The sequence below is a fragment of the Watersipora subatra genome, chromosome 2 (genome assembly GCF_963576615.1).
Source record: "Watersipora subatra chromosome 2, tzWatSuba1.1, whole genome shotgun sequence".
NCBI lineage: Eukaryota > Metazoa > Bryozoa > Gymnolaemata > Cheilostomatida > Watersiporidae > Watersipora > Watersipora subatra.
Genome location: NC_088709.1, coordinates 7,964,914 through 7,986,693, shown reverse-complemented (window position 1 = coordinate 7,986,693; position 21,780 = coordinate 7,964,914). Strand labels below are relative to the sequence as shown.

The following is a 21,780-nucleotide window of genomic DNA, read 5'->3' as shown; positions in this document are numbered from 1 at the left end:
CTCAGCAGTTAAATCATTATAAATGCCACATCTTTTTATTTGATGTTGTAAAAATGGTATAAAAGCATTAAAAGCTAAACAAAAACGTTTCATGTAGTATTTATGTATTTTTTAATTTAAATTATTGAAGGGGGTTTGTGGCTCCCATTGCGTTCTTTCCTGCGAAAAACGGGTTCAAATGGCTCTTTGAGTGGGAAAGGTTGCAGACCCCTGTGATAGACAGTACTCCCAGTCTCGGTGCTGAAGACACATCAGATGAAGACTAAACATGTCCACTTACTCAGGTGAATTTTGGTCAAATTGGATGGGATGAGGAGGTCGCCGGGGAAGCTGCCAGAATGGTGCTGCAAAAGACAACAATGTATTTCTAAATAATATATGGAAATAAATGGCAGCTGTAAAATGCAACACCAACAGTTTGTTTGAGTCTGTGCCTACAGTTCTCTCACAGAGCTAATAAGAACGAAGTTTTGCTTTTGGTCTGGTAACAATTACAGAGAACCAGTATTAGGGGCGAAGACTATTACAGACAGACATCTTGAGAGGCGGAGACTATTAACAAAAACGCGAGTATTGGAGGCAGAGACTAATGAAGGCAGCAGACATTACATGCTTGGATTAACAGATGCTCAAGTGATGAAGAAGAATAACAGCGAACTTACCGCCATCATTCCTGAGGTGATCCAATGGGTAGGCATGTAATAGAGATTTTGCCTGCAACAGTAAAGCTTAGACTAGACACAGCTTAACACTGTTTACCTTTGAACAGATAGAAACTAATGTCTATGCTATTCAGATAGTTGTAGCAGAGGGTAGATCCCTGTTTACACAGGAAGATCAAAGCTATACGCAGCTATAAAAAAGTACCGCATGATGAAGCAGCACCAGGGAAGAACAGCAACTAAGCTGTCGAGTCATGTTGAAACAAATGCCAAAATGAGTGAGCAGGCCAGGTTGTAAACAGAAAACTGTTTTCAAGAGCCGGAGCGAGGCGGAACAGGCTGTCACAATGTGTCAAGTTGTGAACAGAGAACTGTTTTCAAGAGCCGGAGCGAGGCGGAACAGGCTGTCACAATGTGTTCTTTACACCAAACTGTGAATGAGTGGAGAAAGAGAGAAGAGAATCGTCCTACTGGCATTACCTTGTGGCAGAAGTAGCTTTCAAACTTTAGCCTGGCAATCCTAACACAGTCGATCCACGTTATGGGACGTTGTTTGAGCATCTTGGCAACAACCCACGCATGCTTTGGCACCTCTCCTGAGAGCAGGCGCTGAAAGAGAGGCATACATATCCAATACCTAAGTATCTTTTGAACAAAAGATAATCTAACTTTTAATCACCGAGAATAGAGATCATTGCCACAGATTTGATCTCCCTGAAAAGTAAAAACAATTATTTTGACTAGTTATAAATTGCAGACAAAATTCATGCATCAAGTAATTTATATTATACTCGAGAGGTAATGTAAAGAGTGCCCAATAAACTGATTAACTCTGTGATCAAAGATTAATATCAACGTATTTCTATTATAAATACATACTATAAACATACTATAATATGAAACTAGTATTAGTCATATGCAGATCCTCATGGATAAGAATAGAGATCATTGGGATTGTTGGCAATCAGTCCAACGTAAATTTGTGTGAAAAAATGAAAAAAATACAGCATGAAACAAGGCTACATCAAACTGGAAATTCATCAAGAGCGTTTGATATATATATAAAGTTCAGCAGCAAGGTTGGTGCACTGTTCAGCCAGTTGACTGAACGGCCAGTCTACAAAAGAGACTCGGAACATTTGACATGGTTAATTTCAGCATCGGTCAGTAGACTACAATACAGAACAACTGGTGGCCATAACTACTGCTCAGCCTCCACCTGTCCCTCTAAATGAGCCAAAATCACGTAACTAGAACTGATCACTTGATAATACTAACTCTGAGAAGTTTAATGGCTGAAATGGTAAGTTTATATAAACCAATTCACTTTTCACCAAAATTCTGCATTTCTGTCCTCAGATTTAAGCCAATCTATGTTTCACTGAGGTTATCCGCTGGTGCCCTCAATGAGAAATGGTCCGTAGGCAATAGCAGTTAGATGAGTATTTGCTTGCATATTTAGTCACTGAAATATATTATACACTAACATGCACACTAGGTTACCCTCCAGAGCAGGGTATTCATGCATGCATCTATAGACAGAGAGATAGCTTAGGAGTGAAAACCTACCTGCTTGACAGCCTCCACAGGTGAGTTTTCCACCCAAAATTTGTTGAAGATTCGTGGCTTTTCACTGTAGCTGCTCTCAAACTAACACAAAGCAAAAAGAAATGCTGACATGAACAGGCAGTAGTGTAACTATATGACAGCTAATCAAGCCCTATGTCTTCCCTACAAGTTCTACCTCACAGCTAATCCTAGTAACTATTAGTAAACTCTACAGTGACCCTAGTAACTATTAGTACACTCTACAGTGACCCTAGTAACAATTAGTATACTCTACAGTGACCCTAGTAACTATTAGTACAATCTACAGTGACCCTAGTAACTATTAGTACAATTTACAGCGATCCTAGTAACTATTAGTATACTCTACAGTGACCCTAGTAACTATTAGTACAATCTACAGCAACCCTAGTAGCTATTAGTACAACTTACAGTGATCCTAGTAACTATTAGTACACTCTACAGTGACCCTAGTAACTATTAGTACACTCTACAGTGACCCTAGTAACTATTAGTACACTCTACAGTGACCCTAGTAACTATTAGTACACTCTACAGTGATCCTAGTAACTATTAGTATACTCTACAGTGACCCTAGTAACTATTAGTATACTCTATGGTGACCCTAGTAACTATTAGTACACTCTTGGGTGCCTAGCTTTCGTTCTAAAGATCTACCTCCCAGCAACACCAATGCCGGAAGATATTTTCGACAATATCACAATCCCATTCTACTTTCACTGGATCTAGCCTACCTTATCTCGAGCCCATATTATGCAGTGGTCTAGTTTCGCTGGAAATGATTTCAGAGAGCAGAAGGGGACATCCTCATCTACGGGGTCTCTCTGAAAGGCAGAAATAACTACTGAAATGGCACATAGTTAAAAGAGAAGTTACCTAATTAACAAAGATCAGCAGTGACACTAATGTCTATGGTGCCTCTATTGGTTTGTTCCAGCAATGATGTCACGACCTCAAAGGTAATCTTCCTGATCTACTGATCACTGATCTACATACAATGATATTTTGCTGAGGACAACTACTGATTGACTACTCTCTACCACTAATACTATGATAAGTGAGAGATCTCTGTATTAAACTCAAGTTCTGAAATGAAGAACAGCTTTCTTTAAAATAATATATTAACTCAAAAGACAATTGTGTAGACATGACTATATCTAAACTCAAAAGACGCCTGTGTAGACATGACTATATCTCAACTCAAGAGACACCTGTATAGACGTAAGAAGAAAATGATTATCAATCACTAACCAACAAGAGCGATTATAAGTAAACTTTCTCAGAATAATTGGCCATTTTTAAGTAAGGATACGATGTGTCTTACGCCTGATACACAAACTAAATTGATCTTTGTACTAAATATTCAGCATAAATTGAATTTCCGGTATTTATCAAAAATGAAATTATCACATTTAGCAAGAAATGAACTAATAAACTTATAGCACTTTCAAGAGAGACAATCTTTAGACTGAAACAGCCTACCTGACTGCCGTAAGACTCAGTAAGGTATGGAACAATAATTTGTGTGTGTCCTTTAGCACCGGTAGTTCCACTTTCAAGGAGGGGACGCTCGGTATCGATACACCGTTGATCCATATAGATCCTAGCCTCAACATTATCTAAGGCATTCACTATTATGTCTTGTTCATGAAAGAATTGATCTGTGTGAATCTCCTCTTCAGTTCCAGCATGGACTACAATGTCACAATAATTATGGTTTTCATTCTCTTGCGTATTGAAATTATCTACTCCTGGTCTATTTTGTACAAAGATGCACAAAGAACTTAGTTTACTATGCAATATATCTGTAACAGAAGCCACTCACCATGTTATATGAGCAATTTGCTGAGTTTAATAAGAATTCACAGCTAAAAGAAACGAGAGAGCTGATAGTTTTGATGCGTCTTACCTTTATGTTGCTGGGCATCAATAACCATGTCAGGGTTCATGTTCAAAGAAGATTCTGCAGCTGTAACACTCTTAGACTTCTGAGAAATAAGAATCCGATACATTAAATCATAATTACATGCCTAATTACATGATTACAAGTCAAACATGATTGCATGTGAGACATGATTACACACAGGGCATGATTACGTGTGGGACATGGCTACACATGGAACACGGTTATATGATACATGATCATATGTAGAAGATTTATATCATGGTTAGATGGGCCACAGTAAAATTGAGAAAATAAATGGCCACAAATCCAAAGTGTTAAAGTATAACAGAATAGACACTCGTAGGTCTGACTTGAGTTATTAGTTAGGAAAAGTACACATAGACATAGACTTGAATGGATTAAATACCTCGACGTGGTGAGGCCGGAACAAGAATTGTCTATTGAGGTTTGATTTCTCTATGCAGTCATTATCTGTTATAGTCAGCTGTAATATAACAAGAGACAAGGTCAATGACTTCCTTGGGCCAACTCAACTTCCTTGGGCGACCTGCTGATAGCTAACATGACACACACACTCACACTGATAGCTAACATAAACATCAAATAAACCCTATATGATCTACTGATGCAATAGAAAACTGCAGCAAAGAGAAGACAAAGCTAGCATGCCAGAAATTCACCTATCAAGCTACACTGATGTATACCTAAAGAAGATAACTCCCTGTATAGCTAGTGAAACTACACTGGTTTGTAGCTTAAGGAATCAAGCTGTTAATCAGAAAAATAAGACTGTACAGCTAGAGAACTCATATTCTTGTATAGCTCGAGAAGCTACATGGCTGTATAGCAAGGGAAGCTAATGTATATGACTGTATAGCAAGAAAAGCTACTGTACATGGCTGAATAACTAAAGAAGCTATATACATGTACAGCTATAAAAACTATATGGCTGTATAGCCCTTGAAGCGGTTTTGCTATATAGCTAAAGAAGCTACATGGTTCCATTGCTATATAAGCAGTACCTACTAACCTTTCCATCTGTCGCAATTCCTAGCAGAGCATAGAGCTTCATCATCTCACATCCAATTGCACCACAACCTACCTGTCAACAGAACCTGTCAACATTACTGACTAGAAGTTGTTTTCTCTCTCTTAATAAATAAATATATACATAGTTGTAATGATGCTCTGACCCATGAACAAGTTACTAAGGTTACCAGAAACCATCTTTAAAACTGCTGCCATATCATCGTCTCGACAGCCAGTAGTGAGTTCAGGAGTTCAAAATGTTGCGCGATGCATTTTATAACATTAAAGAAATGGGATTATTGATATTCAATCAAATGTTAATAACAAACCTCAGGAAATTATCTGAAAATTTTGATGCACATAATACATGTACTGATATATGAGTGAGAAGGTGAGAAACAGCAACAAGGTCGGCGCACCATTCAGCTAGATACACAAGATATCTGTAACATTTGATAAGGTTAATTTCAGCACCGGTCAGTAGACTTCAATACGGAACATCTGATGGTGACAATAAAATTACTGCTCAACCTCTACCTGCTCCTCTAAATGAGCCAAATTACATGTCACTAAAAATGATCACATGATAATACTAGTAACTATGAAATGTCCAATAATTGAAACCAACATGTCTGTGACAAATCCCTTCACACCATGCAGATAGAGTGTTGTCAATCATCGCAAGAAGCCATACACGAGTGGCTACCTACAGGAATAACTTTTATATTAGGTTTGAAATTGCAAAATCACCCAAAATCGCCTAGTGAAAAGCTGGCTTGATTGTTTTTGGCTCTATGAAAATTATGTGTACAGTAAGAATACAGTCAATTAAACACTAATATATTAATGACCAAACAGTCACACAAGGCCTTAAACTTGGGTCCTAAAACTTAGTTGCTGATAGTATAAATATATACACATATATATATATACACGTATATATATACACGTATATATACACGTATATATATATACACACGTATATATATATATATATACACGTATATATATATATAGATATATATATATATACGTGTATATATACACATATATATATATATATATATATATACACGTATATATATATATATATACACGTATATATATATATACACGTATATATATATATACACGTATATATATATATATATATATATATATATATATATGTATATATATCTATGCTCAATATCTGCTGTAACCAGCTAAATAACCAATAGTATGTTTGTGATTTTTAAAAGGCTCCTGTCTGGTGATTATCATGATATGCAGCACGATGAGCTCATCTGCACACGTATGCTTATAAGAGCTTTTAAAAGTAAAAACATAAAATTGGCTAGTGAAAGTGTTGAAATTTTTTATGCCACTAAAATGGCTACCAGATGAATCGGAGACAAACCATTGGTTTACACAAGTAAAATCACCAATAAGTAGTGAGTTGTAAATACTTGAATCGCAACGATTTCGTCTCAACTTTGTGAAATTACGATGTCAGCAAAAGTTTTGCTAATCGCTATTAGTGTTTAGGGGTGGTGAAGATATGTTCTAGAGATAACTCAGAAACCGAGTCCGGCCTCACCATGAACAGTTTGAGTTTAAACAACTTCTCACATGTCTCCTGACCAACACACAGTCTAAGATCATCATATCGGTCTCTTCTTTTGGCAAACGGTTCTTTTCTGGAGGTCAGTGCATTGATGTCTATCACTTCACACGCATCCATGTGCAACTATACACAAACAAGCCAGACATGTCAAAATTATGCGCAAACAGACAAAAACATACACTGAAATACATGTGAATACATGAACAACTGACAGTAACCACAGAAAGGCCACTAGCTATTTTTTGGGCTGCGAGGCAGTCTTTTATAATAAAATAACTATTGTATATAAACCCATCATTGATATTTTGTTAAATGCGATTCGGTGTATAGTAGGAGACAATACTGTCCACTATCATTGCCTTGTAACCAAAATCTAAATAATAATACCTGTAACATTCTTTTAAACGACTGGCATCTTACAAAAGTTTGTTTTATTCTTATTGTTAATAGAAATAATTTTAAAATTGCAATTTTAAAATTTAAAATAAAATTTTTAAAGAATGTCAAAACTGCGAATACAACAGAGAATTATACATGAAAGTTGATAGTCGTTGCCTCCATTTAGATGAGAAGATAACTCCAAAAAGGTTTAAAGTTAAACTTATATTGGTGCTTGTGTATAGTTTTACAGTAGCGGCAGTATTGTTTGTACTACAAACTCATTGAAAATTTTCCTTGTTCCACAAATAGCCTGTTCACAAGGTGCCAACCTATCTACCCACCCACTGATAGGTTGGCACCTTGTGAACAGGCTATTTACCCACCCACTGATTAAGAGGAGTGAATTTGCCAGAGACAGCCTTTATAACCTCCTGAGCGAGAAAACCACCATAGACGGTGCAGAGTGGTAGGAAGCAACCAGGGCTGGTCAGGTAGAAGGCCTTCAGAAGTGTCTCATCCAACTCGGTCTACATTCAAGAGCAGATAAATACTACTTCAATACTATACCAGTCAGTGAGTTATGAAGCAGCACAGCTTTCAAGTAACTAATGAGCTGATTGGCCAAGGTTCAATAAACGATCCAATGAGAAATAGAAGCCAATGAGCTCTAAGTGGGCTGAAAAATGACTGATTTGTTCAAACATGGTCAAAGATGTTGATGAAGTATTGTAGCAATATTCCAGCGATTCAAGCAATACACAGTTGGCTGAAACTGCTGATTTCTACTGCCATGTCTTTTAAACAGGACGATATAATCAGCGCTTCTATAAATCTTCAATTTACAAAAGACATTACTATAATAATTTAAAATGGCAAGATAAAGCATACAAACAGTGAGCTTTTAAAAGTAACGAAAAATAATATTACATACAAGGTAAAAAAAATTTCAAATACAATCAAACATGTTTAATTACAAATCAGAGGATAAGACTTCAAAGACCAACAGACAAAAATGGAACAGATCTGGAATTGGATAAAGATGTATCATTCAGCCATGGCTAGACTATGTCAATGGCTAGACTATGTCAATGGTTAGACTATGTCAATGGCTAGACTATGTCCATGGCTAGACAATGTCAATGGTTAAACTATGTCAATGGTTAGACTATGTCAATGACTAGACTATGTCAATGGTTAGACTATGTCAATGGTTAGACTATGTCAATGACTAGACTATGTCAATGGTTAGACTAGGTCAATGGCTAGACTATGTCAATGACTAGACTAGGTCAATGGCTAGACTAGGTCAATGGCTAGACTATGCCAATGGTTAGACTATGTCAATGGTTAGACTATGTCAATGATTAGACTATGTCAATGGTTAGACTATGTCAATGGTTATACTAGGTCAATGGTTAGACTATGTCAATGCTTAGACTAAGTCAATGGTTAGACTATGTCAATGGCTAGACTATGTCAATGGTTAGACTATGTCAATGGTTAGACTATGTCAATGGTTAGACTATGTCAATGATTAGACTATGTCAATGTTTAGACTAAGTCAATGGTTAGACTGTGTCAATGACTAGACTAGGTCAATGGTTAGACTATGTCAATGGTTAGACTATGCCAATGGTCAGACTATGTCAATGGTTAGACTATGTCAATGGTTAGACTATGTCAATGGTTAGACTATGTCCATGGTTAGACTAGGTCAATGGCTAGAATATGTCAATGGTTAGACTATGTCAATGGTTAGACTATGTCAATGACTAGACTATGTCAATGGTTAAACTATGTCAATGGTTAGACTATGTCAATGGTTAGACTATGTCAATGATTAAACTATGCCAATGGTTAGACTATGTTAATGGTTAGACTATGCCAATGGTTAGACTAAGTCAATGGCTAGACTATGTCAATGGTTAGACCATGTCAATGGTTAGACTATGTCAATGGTTAGACTATGTCAATGGTTAGACGATGCCAATGGTTAGACCATGTCAATGGTTAGACTATGTCAATGGTTAGACTGTCAATGGTTAGACTATGTTCATGGTTAGACTAGGTCAATGGCTAGACTATGTCAATGGTTAGACTATGTCAATGGTTAGACTATGTCAATGGTTAGACTGTCAATGGTTAGACTATGTTCACGGTTAGACTAGGTCAATGGCTAGACTATGTCAATGGTTAGACTATGTCAATGGTTAGACTATGTCAATGACTAGACTATGTCAATGGTTAGACTAGGTCAATGGCTAGACTATGTCAATGGCTAGACTATGTCAATGGTTAGACTATGTCAATGGTTAGACTATGTCAATGGTTAGACTATGTCAATGGTTAGACTATGTCAATGGTTAGACTATGTCAATGATTAGACTATGTCAATGGTTAGACTATATCAATGGTTAGACTAAGTCAATGGTTAGACTAAGTCAATGGTTAGACTATGTCAATGGCTAGACTATGTCAATGGTTAGACTATGTCATTGGTTAGACTATGTCAATGGTTAGACTAGGTCAATGGTTAGACTATGTCAATGGTTAGACTAGGTCAATGGCTAGATTAGGTCAATGGTTAGACTAGGTCAATGGTTAGACTATGTCAATGGTTAGACTAGGTCAATGGCTAGATTAGGTCAATGGTTAGACTATGCCAGTGGTTAGACTATGTCAATGGTTAGACTATGTCAATGGTTAGACTATGTCAATGGTTAGACTATGACAATGGTTAGACTATGTTAATGATTAGACTAAGTCAATAGTTAGACTATGTCAATGGTTAGACTATGTCAATGGTTAAACTATGCCAATGGTTAGACTATGTCAATGGTTAGACTATGTCAATGGTTAGACTATGTCAATACTGAGCTCTTCTTTTAACAAATGAATAAGCGAGAGTTGCCAACTCACAGGGTCAGTTTGCTGAGAGTTCAACTCTGTGACGGTCTTGAAAAACTGCTCGTAACTGTAAGAAAAACACAGAAGCTAAAATAGCAATTTATAGAATATGTATATGAGATCCAAAATATGTTACAATTTCAGGATAAACGGCACTTGCTTGATAACGACAGACGCAGTCATCAGGGTTTGACTAAGAACGAATAATGCCAGTGAAGTGGGTGAGCACACCTGCTCTATTTATAATTACCTACGTTATATTCATCACTGTAGTTTCTAGTAAAGTCCTGGATGGAATCTGATTTCCTGTTTGTTGCGATGTAAACAACCAATAGAAAGGAGTAAACAACAAAAAGCATTTTAAATCAGCGAACGAAGGAAGAAATGTCTGTAAGGAATACAATTTATCACCTGTGGGGAAACTGCTGACAAATGTAGAAAGCTTGGAATGCAAGGTGGATGACGGGAGGAGCCTGAAAGAGAAAAAAGAATGTAGAGCTAGCCTGTGATCCACCATGTGTCAGTTTTAAACTAACATATAAAGCACACTTGGGCTAAGAGTAACCGTGGGTAACCAAAAGCTAGGTTGGCAACTCACATTAAACTTGCAGAGGTCTGGAAAACTCAGTGATGGGGCCTTTAGCTCAGCGTTGAGACTGTTCTGCAAGATGAATTGTACTTATGTAATCCTAGACTCTAAGGCTACGGTGTAGTTTATCTAATAAAGCTCAAAGGTTAAACTGTGGTCATGTAACATGATTTTTGGCACTCAAGTTCAGAACAAATAACTTTCTTTAATGAATAGATATCTTCTACAATTTCAACCTCATCAGTATAACAGTATTTATGTCCGCTCTTAACCGTAACACAGCGAAAGCATGTTCCTAGCTGTTAACACTTAATTTTCAACATAACGAACATCTACAAAAGCACTCTGACATTACTGCTCATGTTACAAATAATACACTGCAATATTAATTTAATATATATAAATTTTAATATTGATTTATATTTATTGATCTTATAGATATTTATATATATTTATTATATCTTACTAATCAGTCTAGACACATTTCCTTGAACACAGGGATCTTTGTAGTGGAAAATGCTAGTTTTTGTTTAACGAAACACACGAGCCTGCTGGCTAACTAACAAGGTCATAAAACACTATGATTTTCAATCCGTTTCCTCAAATTTTAAATTTTTTAATATACAGCTTCTAGTCTGGAAAGCATTTTTAAATACCTAATAGATTCATTTAAACAAAATAACTACAAAATAGCACAAAGTAAATGTCACTAACAAACACTGTCGGCTTCAGTTTTGATACATCCTTTTGAACGGGTTTAAAAATTAGTGTAAAATATTAAGTTCACTACAAATTCATTGCTACAAGCGATATTACACATGTGTATCCATATTCTGCCCTTCAACATAAACACATCGGGTGCCCATTTTCCTGTAAGAAAGTGCTGAACTGCTAACTTATCAACCAATAAGATTGACTCGCTGTGTTCGAATGAAAACTACGTACAAAATGTAATAAATGACACAAAGACTGGGACTGAGAGGTTAGCCTGAGTACTTACAAAAGAGAGATATTTAGGTAATTTGAGTTCTGAAGCTATTCCACCACCGGTGTAGGTGGAGAGCTGAGTCGTGTCTCCTATGGTGAACTGGTATGGTGAAACCACTGCAAGTTTGTAAACATGTTACAGCAGCAGCACAGTGTCAACCACAGGAGGAACATGCAAGGGCACCAGGCACATTCTAGCCTTACCTTCCCGTGTAGCTTTACGCATCATCAAGCAAACTATAATACTAATAAACCAACCTTTTACTAAAATGTACAATATTTACTAGTATTTATAAAAATAAAAAACTTTTTATCTCATAAACTTATATTCGCAGTGATTGTCATATGAGAGTTGGCCTTTTCATGATTTTTGCCAGGTGTCCACTGTAGGTGTCCACGGTAGGTGTCCACTGTAGGTGTCCACTGTAGGTATCCACTGTAGTGCCAAAACAAGAGCAAATACAGAAAGTAAAGCAGGGTATACCGACCCTTAATCTCTCTCGTCTGATCGTTGAGTTCAATCATTCCGTTCACTTCTTTGAACTTGACTGAATCGCCAGACTCAAAGCCGTGTGGACGAGCATCATAAACAGTAACCACTCCCTCTTCACCCTACAAAAACAGTTGTGAGAGGTTTTAATTAGGAACTCTTAGTAAAGGACGCCTACTCAACAAACATATAGTACAGTTGTGGGCAAAATAAACTGGACCCGGGTTGTTCATTGAACAAATTTCTCGAACCTATTTATAATTTGTTGTTCCCATCATAGTTACTAGTAAACAAACTAATTATATACAACTAGATTCAAAATTTTGTCAAGATTCCAAAATACCCCATCAAATAATGTGTAGGAAGCAGCCAAATTGCATTATCTGCAGTTTCTCAAATAATAAATATGATTGGATTACATATCACTAGGTTTTTAAAATTTACACATATACACGTAAAATCTTTGATTCCAACATTTAGTCTTGAAGGCATATAAGACTTGAAGTAAGCAAATAAAAATGAATATATTTGGTGTGATCATATCTGTACAGATTGTTACCTTCAACCATCAAAAAAATGAAATATTCAGATTTTAGCCCACATAATTATTCAAAAGCATAATTCTACAGCTGTTTAGTTTACATATTTAGTTTACATATTAAAACCAGGACAAATAAGGATTAATTTAATATATAATTAATGACTATTGATTAAACTCACAATGATTAACATTGTTGTAAATGAGAATTTTAGTTTTTCCAACAAGAGGGTCCAGTTTATTTCCGGTATATGACCAACTCACATCGGTATTCACACTACAAGGAGTCTCAGCCTCGTGACCAACCTTGGTGATGTTGCAAATAAACACATCCTTAGCCTCCTCGCCGTTAGAGTCCAACACTTCAAAGTTAAGTCCAAAGTCACAGAAGCCATAAGCAAACAGACCTCGAACATCACCAGTTATAAGCTAAAATGAGGAATAACATGGAGTAAATAGAAGATAGATAATTCTACTTGTGATGTGCGCCCCTGTATACTGTATACTTCAGTGCGCCCCTGTATACTGTATACTTTAGTGCACCCCTGTATACTGTGTACTTCAGTGCACCCCTGTATACTGTGTAATTTAGTGCACCCCTGTATACTGTGTACTTTAGTGCGCCCCTGTATACTGTGTACTGTGTACTTCAGTACACCCCTGTATATTGTGTACTTTAATGCACCTCTGTATACTGTGTACTTTAGTGCACCCCTGTATACTGTGTAATTTAGTGCACCCCTGTATACTGTGTACTTCAGTGCACCTCTGTATACTGTGTACTTTAGTGCACCCCTGTATACTGTGTAATTTAGTGCACCCCTGTATACTGTGTACTTCAGTGCACCCCTGTATACTGTGTACTTCAGTGCACCCCTGTATACTGTGTACTTCAGTGCATCCCTGTATATTGTGTACTTTAATGCATCCTTGTATACCGATGGCATCGTAGATGCTATACTGTGTACTTTAGTGCACCCCTGTATACTGTGTACTTTAGTGCACCCCTGTATACTGTGTAATTCAGTGCACCCCTGTATAATGTGTACTTCAGTGCACCCCTGTATACTGTGTACTTCAGTGCACCCCTGTATAATGTGTACTTCAGTGCACCCCTGTATACTGTGTACTTCAGTACACCCCTGTATACTGTGTAATTTAGTGCACCCCTGTATACTGTGTACTTTAGTGCACCCCTGTATACTGTGTACTTTAATGCACCCCTGTATATTGTATACTTCAGTGCACCCCTGTATACTGTATACTTCAGTGCACCCCTGTATAATGTGTACTTCAGTGCACCCCTGTATACTGTGTATTTCAGTACACCCCTGTATACTGTGTACTTCAGTACACCTCTGTATACGGACTCGTGTCAAGTAGTGTCTGACATGTAATATAGAAAGTGACTGACCTGAATAGGAGGCTGCTGAGCTCGACAGAACTCATCCACTTCCAGCTGAACATCAAAGCTCTCCTCTGTCAGGATAACACACTGTAATCAAATAGTAAGTATGTCAAACAGTAAGTATCTCAAAGAACCACGACTTCACATAATAGTCTGACTAAAGAACTATCAACAGTGCATACAAGTTTGGATATGTTACTAAATGCTGCTAGGGCTCAGCTGGTTCAGGGGAGTGAACCTGGCAATAGAACTACCCACCTCTAAATTACAAAAGCCAGTATAAGATGTGTGTCCATAGAATAATCACTGCTTTATTACAGAAATCAGTGTGATAAGCATGTCCATAGAACTATCCACTATTTATTATAAAAACCAGTGCAATAGGTATGTACATAGAACTCCCACTTCTAAATTACAGAAGCCAGTACAAGATGCATGTCTATAGAATTACCCACTGCTTTATTACAGAAATCAGTACTATAAGTATGTCCATAGAACTACCCACCGCTTTATTACAGAAACTAGTACTATAAGCATGTCTATAGAACTATCCACAATTTATTATAAAAGCCAGTACAAGATGCATGTATATAGAACTACCCACTTCTAAATTACAGAAGCCAGTACAAAATGCCTGTCCATAAAACTACCCACTGCTTTATTACAGAAATCAGTACTATAAGCATGTCCATAGAACTACCCACCGCTTTATTACATAAATACAGACTACAACCTGCCCATAAACGTACCATTTATTAAAATCATCCCTTCTATCCATTCAGAGAGCTATCCTCTCTAGTAAATATGAGGCAGTGCATACCTATGACTGTTCAACTCACGTAAGTACTTGTAGTAACGAGTAACAGAATGAAGTACCTTAAAGTCAGAAAGGAATCTCCATGATGAGTCTTGTAGCCCAAATGGAGCTGCGATAGCCTTAACAATAACATGAGGGTTTAGTTCGGAGAGGCGCTCAACCCCTGCTTCAACCCGAGTCTTGCCAGCAGCCACATCTGACTCGCGTAGGAAGAACTGAGTTGAGAGGTCAGAAATTTGAGCTAGCCTGTGATCCTGGATGGTTAATGACTTCACTCCAGCCAAAGTTACATTCTTTGCTAAAGTAGAAAGTTACAAAGACTCCACAATAAGCTAGAACTAATGTAAAAAATGAGACAACTTATTATAGTGCCCGACTATTTATTTTATATATTTATATAGTTAACACCCATTTTTGTTAGGCAAATCTTTTAGTGTTTTAATTGGGCTTTCTATTTAATAATTAATGTTCAGTAAGTGCTTCGACTGATATTTTGGAATCCCTAATATTGGCCAAGTCAGCCATATCAGCCGTATCAGCCGGCATCTGCTGATATCGACCGGCGTCTGCCAGCTTTTTCATATATATAAGGAAGTGCTTTTAGAGCAAGAGAGGCTCAGTGCTAGGGGTTCAGTACTAGAGCAGTCAGAGATTAAGGTCTGATTTTATTATAATTGTAATCCATGGTTTGGTAACTATTTTATTTTATAGTATCAATAAATGAACTTGTGTAAGTGCGCAGTTGAATAGAAGAGGTCAAGCAGTTCCGTCTTCAATATAGAAATAAACAAGCACCAGTACTCGTTTACTATACCATTTAGGAGAATGGGATAAAAAGTGAGAGAGAGAAAGAGGCCAGGAGGAAAGCAAGAGAGATGTTCGCCGATTAGATGCTCTCAGTTGTGTAGCAAGGAATAAGATAAGTGATCTACCAGAGTTGTGTGCATTGGTAAACTAGACCAACTACAGATACTGTCTCAACTTACTTACCTTGACATACTAGCCACAATAGCGTTCAATTGCCAATATTGGGCACATCAAGGCTTTACATAGTCATAATGACAGCTACGTCTTTCAACTCTCACTATTGTCAGAGTTGCAGACTACCATACTAACTCACCTATTTCAACTCCGAGCCCACCAAACCCGACCAGGAGGACATGTGAGTGCGCCATCTTCTTCATAGCATTGTCACCGAGGACATACCGCTGCCGACTACAATAAAGAGACAGCATTTCCAGAAGTTGAATGAAACAAACGTATTGAAAGAAATAACCTTACTAAGTTGTCAAGGCTTATTATAGTTTTATCAATTACAATTACAACCTTAAATTCTACAGGTTGCTAAAGGCTGGTTCACACTATATCCCCATAAGTCGGAGTTTATGCGATAGCGATTATCGCATAAACTCAGCGATTATTCGTCAACTGTGTGCACTGTAAACCGATGACATCATCAGCTATGTGTACTGTAAACCGATGACATAATCAATTATGGGCACTGTAAACCGATGACATCATCAACTATGGGCACTGTAAACCGATGACATCAACTATGTGCACTGTAAACCAATGACATCATCAACTATGGGCACTGTAAACCGATGACATCATCAGCTATGTGTACTGTAAACCGATGACATCATCAACTATGGGCACTGTAAACCGATGACATAATCAATTATGTGTACTGTAAACCGATGACATCATCAACTATGGGCACTGTAAACCGATGACATCATCAGCTATGTGTACTGTAAACCGATGACATCATCAACTATGGGCACTGTAAACCGATGACATAATCAATTATGGGCACTGTAAACCGATGGCATCATCAACTATGGGCACTGTAAACCGATGACATCAACTATGTGCACGATAAACCGATGACATCATCAACTATGGGCACTGTAAACCGATGACAATCAATTATGGGCACTGTAAACCGATGACTTCATCAACTATGAGCACTGTAAACCGATGACATCATCAACTGTGTGCACTGCGAACCGATAACATCATAGATGCTATCTGTTTACAGTGCACACTTTCCTGATAGTTTTCTGATCATCCACAACAGCCTGTGTAATGTGCCCCACTTCAGCGATGATAATTGATCTACATTTTCTTTCATGACTGTTGCTGCGGGACTAGTATTTCATCATTCCTGCCACATCGTTGTATAATTAGAACACAATGCCGCGAACTATTTGCTTATGTCACCGCGGATGGTTTTGTGAACATTGTTATCCCAAACGATCACCAAAGTATTGTGAGATTAATGCCGGCATACCGCAGTCTTAAATGTGAACCAGTCTTAAAGAACACCCTTTTTGCCATTTGACAAGTTCTGACAAATCCTGAAAACAAGCACACCTATAAAACAACTGCAAACAGCTGGCAACTATAGGCATTTGTTCCTGAGCAACTAGCATTGCTGAATGTTTGTGACTTGGTGAATTCTTAATATAACTTGCTTGAGCAGATATAGGAAGGAATGAAAAGAGCCGTAGAATAGGCATAATCTCCTTGTATTATAGACAAAGACATTACCTATGGTGAACTGCAGAAATCAGCTAAAATTACTAGGGGTTGCACTGAATTCTGTGGTTTGGCAAGGGCAAGGACTGGCGATTGACTTGCAAACCTAATTATTCATTTCTCCTACATAATTTTCAAGAACAAACATTGTAGCTAATTAATATGCGTTGAATACAAATTTTACATCCAAAGATATGTTTGTAATTGGCAAGAATACAATAATTCACTATTTTACTAACAATTTTCATAAAACTGCCAGACACTTAACAATAACAAAGGTATATTACATAAATTACAAGTTATTATAAAGTAAAGTTGTAAAAATGAATATTTTACAAATTTTTCGAAATCTTTAAAAAAACTAATGAAATTACTATATTTAATTGGAAGGTGGCAGTAAAGTAGCAGAAACACAATGACTGACTAATAACATTCATAGATTAACGTGAATGATCAGTATTCCTTCATGTATAATCATTAGACTTTGTGAGTAACAGCTAAATCACTGTATAGGTAATCTAATTACCGTATTCCCTAGATATTTTAAATAAATATTTATTATAAACATATATTAATTAAATGTTGCATAAAATGAGCAACATTTTAAGATTTCCAAAAAAACTTAGTCTCGCAGTTGAATTACAGCATATATATTCCAATGTATGAGTATTTGATTTATTTATCTTTGAATTATTATGGTGAGACTACTCTGTATGAGCGATTAATTACCTGTATAGAGAGTCATCTATCTTCTCACTTGCGTCCATCATCTCCACATCAGCCATCGATACCTTCAGCAGACAGTTGTTCAATGGGCTTATCCTTAGCTAACCTAGGATTATGGAAGAGTAAATATGAACTACACAGTGTACCAGATTGTTTCTTAGAGCAAGCTCTTCATTTCCAATTGTGGATTCCAGTTCACTACAGTGTGTACAGTATAAAAGTTTTCACTAGTGTCTCTGATACACATCAAGTTTCACTAGCATATACAGATGTAGTACTACATGTGTACAAAAACATTACCTATGGTGTACTACATGTGTACTACACATGTAGTACACATATATATACATGTAGTCCACATGTATATACATGTAGTCCACATGTATATACATGTAGTCCACATGTATATACATGTAGTCCACATGTATATACATGTAGTCCACATGTATATACATGTAGTCCACATGTATATACATGTAGTCCACATGTATATACATGTAGCTCAAAGCGCTTAAATTAATTGCTTCAACTATTTTCCAGATTATTTTACTGTTTGCAATGAAACTTTCTTGTAGTATTTTTGCATATGTATATTATTTATGAATATAAAGGGTTTCTTAGAGACTTGAATAATTTGAGAAAGTGATGTTACATCTGGCACGCGACTAATCTAATAGTGAGACAAAACTCTGTCTATGCAAAACCTTAAAAATATTCAGACAATGAGCTCTACAGAGTTATAATATAGGTTTTTTAAAAGCAATAAAGTTGCTCGTCTGTTCTTTGATTGGCTACATACTGTGTTTTCTCTTGTGTTACCCTAAAATATCTTAGCATAGTTTGAAAAACAGCAGCAGAGTGACGCTTCATATTTTTACATGGCCATGCTGTTGGCCATGAAAAAATTAATCATGTACTTTTTGACTTTTTAATATTTTTATATAAAGAACTAAAAGTTTAAACTAAACCTTCAACTCACTAGTATCATTGATTGAATCCGAAGCATAAAATCATGTATCAATCAACAGACTTCAATGAAGAAATTTTATGAAAATTCTTCTACTACGAAAACTCCACAAATTAAACTGACCAAACTTGGAAATTTCTAAGATATATATATATTTATCGCAGCTTATAGATTTCTATAAGCTGCTCTTCAAATCAAGAGCGATTGAAAGTGTAAAAAGCCAGGTCAACAACAAGTTAAGAATGGCACTTCACAACTTAGAATAGAAGTTTTCAGGAGAAGCAAGTGGCTGACAAAAAATGCTGCACAGCCATTGAGAAGTTTAAATATGATATGGCGTAGCTCAAAAGTGTTAAAACAAGCAACGAGTTAACTATTTGCTGTAACTCCAGTTTTATTAACAATTTGTCAATAGCGTATAAAACCATTGTAAAAGGGTCATTGTAACTGGCTTGCAATAGATATGACCACATGTAAAAAAACAATATTAGTATTCATCAAGTTCCATTAGATATTCTTTGACATAATATGACAACCAGCCAATAAAGGCGTGAGTATATACTGAGCTAGCTGTTAGAGGAAGGCCATACCTACAGCATGCAATGTTATCTCTAAAAGCACGCCTAAAATTCACTCGTTACAATCAGATAAATGAGCTCGCAGTGTTTTATCAGTATGTATGCTATTCCTAAGTGTCTTTGAATACCTACTACATAACAGCCAACTATATTGAAAAAGAAAGAGTACCAAAAAGCGGTCTAGTTCTAAATTATGTTACGCTGTATAAGTTTTTTACTCATGAGAAAATGTTTAGTACATGTAAATCTTTTCTCTGCTTGCTCAACCATTGTCAATGGTGTTTTGTATTAGTGTTGGCCCAAACTCTTATCAAAATGACATGGCACAATCTACATGCGCGTATCAACTATTAACGCATTTAAAAAAAACAAGGCTCAGGTTCAAAAAAGCAATAGTCTAAGAATGTATGCTTTCATTCACAAGATTAGTTTTCCACAAAAGGCTCGCTTCAAAAAAATGCCAAATTATAACAAAACGAATGTCTGCAGTTTTCATATAGCAGTAATATAGAATTTTCTGAGAATGGTGCCAAGTTATAAATGACACTGAGTAGCTCTTGCCACACCAGAACGCGTTGTTGGAGCCTGCTATGTCTTTCTTGGACAGTTTAGAGATTCTCTTTCATTGAGACTCATTTTATTGAGCAATTTCTCTAACCTTCTGCCTAAAGCCATCATTGAAAATACTGCACACGCGTGTTAAAGCATCAGCTTCTATTCATTACTGTGACAGTATCTAGTACTCGCAGTGGTGCAAACCATCTATTTTTAGTCCAGAGACAGCAAATAGGTTATTTCACATCTTAGTATCATTTTCTCTTTCTCTCTTATCATTAGTATTTTTCTCAAATTTGCTTTTATTAACGACAAGCCTGACTTTGCTCTTTGCTAGTCAGTATAGTGCTTATACCATGCTTCATACTTTTACTCCAATTACCGAGGACGGCTCGTTTGTTAAGTTGTATTGGCATTTTTTTAAGATCTCACCAGCCTGTTAATGATCAAAGAGCTTTAACTGTGTGTTAAGAAGAGTGTTAACTCTTCAAATCAAAGAGTGATCAAAGAGTGCTAACTCTTTTTTAGGTTCCCCTTTCTTACTCATTTATGATTCAGCATATTGCCCAACGCTTTTTAAAATCATAGCAAGTGTTGCGTTTATAGTACAAAACTGATTGTTGCCAAAATGAGGGTTCTAGAGGGAGTTGGACTAAAACCAAACAAACACCGTCTTTGTTCTTAAATTGTATAAACACAATTGTACAACATAGCAATATTTATTGAGCACTCCGGTCATATCTCGGCACTTATCTGAAAGCAACTTAGAGAATCAAATGAGGTTGATGTAAACTAATAAAAAATGTAAGAACATGTTTCACTTCTAAGCTGCACATACCATGCCCCGAGCATTATACATATTTAATTAGGAGTTTACGACTAAATGGTGCCAGTTTCTCAAAATACCATCTGAAAATGCTGTTCATGCTGGTAAATGTGTAATGTGAAAATGTGTGACTATCCAGGCATACAATCCAAGACATACAGAGTCAACATGTCATCAAACACTTATTCTCTTTTAAGTCTACTTTAAAATCAGGCAATAAATTCATTACAGATGCGTCAAACTAAATGGGTACATCTCAATTGACCACAAGATCTTGAGGCTAAAAAAACTAAAGAATAAACGAATAGAAAAAACTATAGGAAAACAAGAGTCTATGCTATTTACAGAAGAATTGACGCCATTGCATTTCCTTGAGAGAACTCAGTCGCTCACTCAGAGGTCATTGAGCACTATTGTTGAAATTGGTGGTCATGAAAAATGTAGAAAGGAATGGGGGTTAAAATGATAAAAAAGCACTACCTTCCCAGCCATTCATCGCTTTTGGTAAGCGCCCATGCATGATATGGTAGAATTATTACTGGCCAAGTACTCTATGAGAACGAGTCAAAACAATCAACCCCACTAAGGTAGCAAAAGATGCTAATCAAACAAATCTTCAAGCCTTTCGGTCTTTCAAGTCTACAGTACCAAGTCGAGTAGTCATAGGAGTTGCAGCC

The 21,780-nt window shown here is 36.6% G+C and overlaps 1 protein-coding gene across 1 annotated transcript in view; it reads right to left on the bottom strand.

Annotated features, from left to right (window-relative positions):
* The window catches only part of LOC137386893 (ubiquitin-like modifier-activating enzyme 6), a 45,553-nt gene that overhangs the window by 14,301 nt on the left and 9,472 nt on the right, over nucleotides 1-21,780 (bottom strand). Inside the window, exons 2-22 of the mRNA XM_068073089.1 lie at nucleotides 18,181-18,283; nucleotides 16,028-16,122; nucleotides 14,967-15,205; nucleotides 14,097-14,177; nucleotides 12,989-13,111; nucleotides 12,143-12,266; nucleotides 11,668-11,771; nucleotides 10,677-10,739; nucleotides 10,490-10,551; nucleotides 10,091-10,145; nucleotides 7,555-7,698; nucleotides 6,764-6,913; nucleotides 5,186-5,257; nucleotides 4,562-4,639; nucleotides 4,159-4,237; nucleotides 3,732-3,943; nucleotides 2,984-3,073; nucleotides 2,232-2,312; nucleotides 1,143-1,271; nucleotides 663-714; nucleotides 281-344 (exon numbers count right to left, since the gene is read on the bottom strand). Coding sequence (XP_067929190.1) covers nucleotides 281-344; nucleotides 663-714; nucleotides 1,143-1,271; nucleotides 2,232-2,312; nucleotides 2,984-3,073; nucleotides 3,732-3,943; nucleotides 4,159-4,237; nucleotides 4,562-4,639; nucleotides 5,186-5,257; nucleotides 6,764-6,913; nucleotides 7,555-7,698; nucleotides 10,091-10,145; nucleotides 10,490-10,551; nucleotides 10,677-10,739; nucleotides 11,668-11,771; nucleotides 12,143-12,266; nucleotides 12,989-13,111; nucleotides 14,097-14,177; nucleotides 14,967-15,205; nucleotides 16,028-16,122; nucleotides 18,181-18,236 — 2,153 coding nt within the window. The 5' untranslated portion in view covers nucleotides 18,237-18,283. The remainder of the gene's footprint in view (nucleotides 1-280; nucleotides 345-662; nucleotides 715-1,142; nucleotides 1,272-2,231; nucleotides 2,313-2,983; nucleotides 3,074-3,731; nucleotides 3,944-4,158; nucleotides 4,238-4,561; nucleotides 4,640-5,185; nucleotides 5,258-6,763; nucleotides 6,914-7,554; nucleotides 7,699-10,090; nucleotides 10,146-10,489; nucleotides 10,552-10,676; nucleotides 10,740-11,667; nucleotides 11,772-12,142; nucleotides 12,267-12,988; nucleotides 13,112-14,096; nucleotides 14,178-14,966; nucleotides 15,206-16,027; nucleotides 16,123-18,180; nucleotides 18,284-21,780) is intronic.